The sequence below is a fragment of the Electrophorus electricus genome, chromosome 1 (genome assembly GCF_013358815.1).
Source record: "Electrophorus electricus isolate fEleEle1 chromosome 1, fEleEle1.pri, whole genome shotgun sequence".
Lineage (NCBI taxonomy): Eukaryota > Metazoa > Chordata > Actinopteri > Gymnotiformes > Gymnotidae > Electrophorus > Electrophorus electricus.
In genome coordinates this window covers 22,184,053-22,191,115 of record NC_049535.1, presented here as the reverse complement: position 1 = coordinate 22,191,115, position 7,063 = coordinate 22,184,053, and the positions used below count along the sequence as shown (strand labels likewise).

General features: G+C 40.7%; 1 protein-coding gene across 6 annotated transcripts; it reads left to right on the top strand.

The window, feature by feature from the left end:
- Nucleotides 1-792: 792 nt before the first annotated feature.
- On the top strand, nt 793-6,747 carry pigq (phosphatidylinositol glycan anchor biosynthesis, class Q). Of its 6 annotated transcripts, none has more exons than XM_027002813.2 (11): nt 793-1,013; nt 1,478-2,179; nt 2,897-3,028; nt 3,155-3,275; nt 3,444-3,570; nt 3,857-4,010; nt 4,794-4,905; nt 5,207-5,287; nt 5,426-5,540; nt 5,730-5,791; nt 5,941-6,747. In XM_027002813.2, the coding sequence occupies exons 2-11, from the start codon at nt 1,506-1,508 to the stop codon at nt 6,091-6,093; spliced, it is 1,731 nt and encodes a 576-aa protein (XP_026858614.2). In that variant the 5' UTR covers nt 793-1,013; nt 1,478-1,505; the 3' UTR covers nt 6,094-6,747. The 6 variants fall into 6 exon arrangements, with proteins under 6 accessions (XP_026858614.2, XP_035389056.1, XP_026858612.2 ...); XM_035533163.1 differs by having other exon boundaries at nt 793-1,025; XM_027002811.2 differs by having other exon boundaries at nt 793-1,060.
- The last annotated feature ends 316 nt before the right edge of the window (nt 6,748-7,063 follow it).

Genomic DNA, 7,063 nt, shown 5'->3' with positions numbered 1-7,063 from the left:
AATATAAATATTTAATTGTCCAGTGAATCTTGATTACAACTGAATTAAAGTGCATTATGCTGCTAACTAAGTCAACTAAAAAAATAAATGTTGATAAATCTTGTAAAAACACACAAAATGTTCATAGTAGATTTGACAAGCTAGCTAATAGTCAGTAACTGTAGGCTAAATCCTAAACATTGCTAAGAGCAATAGCCTAATTTACTAGTTTATCTACCAAGTTAAATCCTATAAGACTATATGTAGCCTTGTTAAAGTTATTCATTTTTGTAGATAGAGCATGTCTTTCTTTTTTTTTTAATAAATTTTCAGTCACAGAGGATCTAAAACTGCATTATGTCTGAAACTGTAGTTCCCTCCAAAATGTAAGCTCTTATCTTTTGAAAGTCGTTATCAGGGGAAAATAGCCTAGTTTTGTAGGCGCGAGTTTTTCATGCAGTGTCATACTTTCTTTCAGAGTACAATATTGAGGTTCTCGACTGGACGCACAAGTAAGTATTTAATCCACTGAATTATGCGCCCCCGATTAACTGTGTTTAGTCGCATATTTACAGAAAAATGTAACTTAAAATAATCAAATTCTCATCGGGTGTTGGATATTACAGCTAAAATATAATTACGTTTGTAATGTATAAATATCGTAGAGCTCTCGAACTGAGGCAATAAATAGTTTCCTAGAAAAAAAAGAAAAGAAATATTTAGATAGTATATATTTATAAATATCTCATAGTGCATTGCGTTATATCAGGAAAGGTGGAACAAACTTTTGAAATCTCTTTGGTTGACCCGGGATATATTACCAGACGCACTGTTAACTAGCAAAATGGCTGGGAGTAGCTAATGCTACGTTGTCCGATACGGCCTTTGTAACATTCTGATAACTGGTTAGATAATAGTTTATTCGGAGAATTAACATTCGGTGCTATGGCTGCAAAAGAATCCGAAACAGGCATGAGGAATCTAGGCAGTTATGTTAGCTAGTGTTTCAGGTGGCGTGAACATGCTAACGCTAGGTAACTGAATAGGTAAAATGCTAAATAAATACCTTAACCTACAAGAGGTCAGCGCCTTTTCCTTCGACTATGTAACATTTACAGAGCAACTGAAAATAACTTACTTGAATATAATTTGACGTTTACTCACAGCTGGTATTTGTAGTAACAGTCAACGTTTTTCGGGGAAAGGAAAGGCAATTCCATGAAGTCCGTTCTGCTTGCGGCATCTGGTTTCTATAGTAACGGCTGCACGATACGATATATGAAGCACCAAGAGTTCAGTACCTTGAATAGTTCATGTGTGAGTTAACATAAATACAGGCAGATGGATAAGAACTACCCCACATTTCAAAAGCGGTCTTTACCTCCGTCTTTACTGACTTGCTTCAGTGCAAACAGAAGAACAGTATTTATGATAGTCACCATCTTTAAGACCACTGATTTGTTGTTGCAGTTATAACACACATGTGTTTCCTCCACAGGACATAACATTCCTTTAAAAGGCCAGTCATGGTGTTGAAAATATTTTTCCCAACGTGCTGCAACACTGCAGACAGCGGCTTGCTCATCGGTCGCTGGATTCCTGGCCAGGATTCGGCTGTGGTGCTTGCGGTCATTCATTACCCTTTCATACCTGGCCAGGTGAAGAAGTACTTGAGCGAAACGCAGAACCAATCACAGGTGGACCTGGCTGTCCTTGGTTCGTGGAGTTTGCCCAAAGATGGCCAAGAAGGGATGGACAGCTTCTTGAAAGACCTTAGCACCATCTTCCCCAATTCACGCTGGCTGCAGCTGAGCCGTGAGATTGGTAAGAGGGGCTTCGCCTGCCAGGTGGTGCACAACAGGATAACACCACCTGACCCCGCACAGGGGGGTACCGACAAAAAAGACCAAATCATCTTTATCCATTATGACCAGAGGAAAGTCATGCTGTCCCAGCTGCACCCAATCCATGAGGAGAGTCCTGGGGAGGAGTCTTCTGAACTGCGTGCGGTTTTTCACACGGTCGCACAGAGCGGGCCCCTGTTTTTGCTCGACAGGTATGACGAGGGGCCCCTCAAGCTCACACACTGGCAGTCCGAGGGCAGGGAGGCAAGTATTGTCGTGGAGCTGTCCAAGCAAGCGTCTGTGCCACTCTGCATAGTGCTCACCTGGCTGGTGTCTCTGTGGCAGTGTGGAATCAGGTGAGTCTGACCTTGTGAAAACAGCCTTGCTCTTCTGTTTGGATCCCATGTAGTGTGTATGATTTTTTAATGTATGTATGTGTATGTGTATGTGTGTGTGTGTATGTATGTGTGTATACATTTTTTTTTATATATATATATATTTCATTCAAGTTCAAGAGGTTTTATTGTCATTTCAGCTATATACAAGTACACAACAAAAACGAGACAATGTTCCTCCAGGACCATGGTGCAACATAAAAACAACAGTGCAACAGACATGTTACACACACACACACACACACACACATATATATATACCTCCAGGACCATGGTGCAACATAAAAACAACAGTGCAACAGACATGTTACACACACACACACATATATATATACCTCCAGGACCATGGTGCAACATAAAAACAACAGTGCAACAGACATGTTACACACACACACACACACACACACACACATATATATATATATATATATATATATATATATATATATATATATATATATATATATGAGAGAGAGAGAGAGAGATTATGTTTCAAACAGAGGTCCCTTATCAGCTGTACAAGCAAAGTGCTTCAGAAGTTACTCACCTGGACTCTTTTTCAGAACTTCGGTGCAGTGTGTTTCTGTGTTTGTGTATGATCGCATGCGTGTTTGTGTGTGAACTGAAGAATGACAAGCCGGCATACACCAGATTATTTCTGTATGTGGTCTGTTGCAGGATACTGAATATATGGCCAGTGCAGTTCATTTCAAGCAAGATGTCTACCTGTGTTCAGACAGCATACAGGACGAATCATTTTCAAACTGTTTTCTCTACAAAGAAAGCCACGTCCCACATGGAATTCATGAGGTGCAATATTTAGTTATGCCAGTGTCGTTTAAGATCAGTTATTTTTTAAGATTATCATATTGGGTAAATGGACATCAGATGCCTTATCCTATTTTGGTGTTCTGTGATGTGCTCTTTGTTCTGTAGGAAGGCAAACATTTTTGTGTCCTTCCTCGTGGACATGTCACTGGGACTGCTGCTCGTCTCCTGGCTCTACAGAGAGAATCACATCAGCCAGCTAGCTAATACCTTAGTGCCGGTTGCTGATGTAAGTGCTGTTTACAATAACAACATAACAGAATTGACCTTGATACAGTAGTAACACTGTATAAGAAAATTATCTCTGTATAGGTGACAGTTTAATTAAACAAAAAAGAGAGAGAATTTTTGTAGTTTGTGTACTGTATAATGCTGTTTTCTCTGGTAATGTTTGTAGCATGTGGCTAAGGAGCTGCAGGAGCTTTTGGAATGGCTCATGGGTGCCCCTGCTGGTTTGAAAATGAATCGTGCTCTGGACCAGGTGCTGGGAAGATTCTTCCTCTACCACATCCATCTGTGGATCAGTAAGTAGGGTATACTGATGTTTCACATTTTGTAAATCGAGTTTACTGTTTTTCCTCCAATTACATGCTCAATAGCCTCCTCCCACATCCTTTAGGAATGGTAGCAATTACAAACTGCAGTAGATTAATGTCTGTTAATATGAATATTAGATATCATGTAGATTCTGTAATTCTGCTGACACTATCTTACTGCATTTGGAAACTGGAAGTTGCCTCTAGTTATTTAGCCAGTTACACCAGCCACAGTGTGTGTTCATGTCATTTCTCTCACCTTCTATGTCCTCAGGTTATATTCGTCTCATGTCTCCATTTATTGAGATGATTCTGTGGTATGTTGGCCTCTCCGCTTGCCTTGGTTTGACCTTTGCCCTTTCGGTGCTCTCAGACATCGTGGCACTTCTGACCTTCCACATCTACTGTTTTTATGTGTATGGTGCCAGGTAAGACCCAAGCTGTTGATGACAACATTGATAACTTTGCCAGCCATCCATAGACTATGGACTAGAGAACAAATGTTCATTTATTCGGTTATCGGCATGCACAGCTGTTTTCAGTTGTTACCAGTAAGCACAGCTGGTGTGTCTATATTGCATGGGCACTAAGTCTAACCACCAGCTGTATGAATAATATGAATCTAAAACTAATCAAATTTGTATTTGTAATCTTTACAAGTATTCAAACATCTGACAGGTGTGACAAAGATATAGCTGGAAAGCTATTAACTAGCCTCATTGAAGAAGATTGATAAACCCAGAACCCAAAAGATTCCATGTAGTTCTGTTATCACTTAGAAAGGTGCATAAAAAATTATATGGATGAAATAAAATAATGTTAAATAGTTTGGATTGTTAAAAAAATAAAACAGTAGCTTTTAAAAATTAACATTTCATACTTATGGTTTTCTACCACCAGAGGGCAGCACGTGCGTGCTTGTTCTGGTTTATTTTGGACCTTGAGTAAACCTCAGTAAAAAAAAAAAAAAATCTTAAACATTTGAAGAATAATTGTTAAGATTAAGATCCATTGTACAGCTTAACCTGAACATACTGCCTGAACTCAGATCTGTGCCAAGCACTGTGATGTTGAGCAGTTGATCGATCAAGCCTGAATCCAAATATGTTCTAAATACAGTGGTGTTGAGCAGTAGACTGGCCCAGTCTGAACCCAAAACTGTTCTGAGAACAGTGTTGTTGAGCAGTAGCTTGACCTACCTCTCTCTATAGGCTCTACTGCCTGAAGGTTTACGGCCTGTCTTCCCTCTGGCGCCTTTTCTGTGGCAAGAAATGGAACGTTCTGAGGCAGCGAGTGGACTCCTGCTCCTACGATCTGGACCAGGTACTAGGGCCCCTCCTCCAACACCTCTGGCACAGAGGGATGTGACCTGTTGTGGGGTTTTTTTTACTTAAAATGAATAAGAATAGTGACCAATTCCTGAGCAGAATCTGTGCCCAGCATTATGAATGTGTATTTTTAACACCTGTCCATGAGTCAAATTTAGTATCACTAATGCCATTTCCATTTTATATTATCCACATCCGCCCTCAGATTCTCGAAATCTTAGCTCCTGAGCCACAGTGACTGTGTTACGTGTTGAAATAGCCCGTCAGCTGTTTCTTTGGCTTCATTTCTTCCGTAGCTGTTTATTGGAACGCTGCTCTTCACCATCCTGCTATTTTTGCTCCCCACCACTGCCTTGTATTACCTAGTCTTCACTCTGGTGAGTTCTTCAAATTACATCGAGGTGGCTTGGAGTCCCAAGAAGAAAATCAACCTTTCTGTTTTATTGCTAAATAATCTTCTAGGCTGTGTGTTCATCAGCACCGTCCTGACTGGTGCTGTGTTGTTGTGCTGGCAGCTGCGGCTTGTGGTGGTGATGTTCCAGGGTGTCATTCATCTCGCTATTGACCTCATCAACTCCTTTCCCCTGTTCGCCATGGGTCTGCGGCTCTGTAGGTCCTACAGACTGGCAGGTCAGTCTTAGCAGCATCCACGTACCTTCAAACCGTTAAACATCACGAATGACTGTCCATGCTGCAACGCACTTTTGATAGTATGGAAAGATGTAACTGTTCTGCATTTTCTTGCCATCGGGTTTGAATTTCCAGCCGCTGGTTGTTTTTTAAGCTGTGCTGAGTTCTAGCTGCTGTTGTGCTTTTCAGAAGGAGTTAAATTCCGAGTTTTGTGTGAAGAGCCTGGGACTCCCTTGCATCTAATGATGGAGGTAACTGCTTTGAATCTGGTTCCTAAGAATGTCTGTTTACTGCTGCATCCAGCCAATAATATATGTCGTCTCTGTTTATTTAGTCCTTCACTTGTTTACCTCTACTTTCAAACGAATCTCACTGCTCCTCTCCATCTTCCCCTACTCAGATCAATCCTCTGAAATGCAGCTCTGTGCTACAGCGCTACCGGACGCCCACGTACAGCTGCTACCCCAGGGACTCATGGGTCGACCTGTGTAAGAAGCTTTTCATGGGGGAGCTTATTTATCCATGGAAGCATAAGACCACCAAGACAGACTGAAGGCTGAGACCCCCTACCCCCAGGCAGACTGCATCCAGACACACACCCACTGCTTCCAAGAGAGCGGTGGATAGACAGACAAGGTGCTTTCTGCATTTTGTGTCTGGGAGGGAAAAGAAAGTGTTGTGCTGAAGAGTTGTGTAGCTAACAAACATGATAGGAATACCTGAACTAGAGAGGACTCTAACACAAGCTGCAATGATTGAAAGTGATTCTTTTTTTTATCTTAATGAGAAATTTACATAAATATTAAAATTCCAGATGTTGACCAATTTTTTTTTTTTTGTATTATTAAGGAGATCAAAGACTAATGATAGACTTTCTGCTGCATAGTGTTTCTGCTAGTTTTAAAGGTCACGTGTCAACGTCTTAATCAGTTCTGTTGACATTTCTGTTGTTACTGTCTCTAAATTGTTCACTCACTACTGGATGTAGTCATTATTCTTAATCATTTGTCTGTCTAGTTGGTAGGTAATTCTGTGCTATGCAGTTTAGGCCTGATATTTTTGACTATTGTCAGTCCTGAAAAACCTTAATTGGGGGGGGGGGGGGGGGTGAAATAACATTGAAATTAGGTAGCTGTTTAATCATGGGTGTATTTTGCTGTGATAATGAATGAATGAATGAATAAATAAATATAATCTTTGAAAGGAAGGCATCAAATTTGTCTGATCAATTTTCACAAAACCGCAATTTGTCCAGTGCGCCTTGTTTGCTTTAAAATGTACTTTTTGTGTAGCAAGGTACAAAGCAATTACTGGATCCTCTCCATGACATACTGTTCTGCTCTAATTTGTTGGAGTATGTTCACATGGGTGCCAGATGTGCAGTTGGCAGGGTTGTTGTTGGGCACCACATTTCAGATCTAGTCTATGGAGAACATGAGCATGTAGGGCTCAGAACAGTCACATCCACCTTGAGGCGGGTTTAAAAGACCCAACAGGATATTGTGTAAAGGTTGTTTGATGGT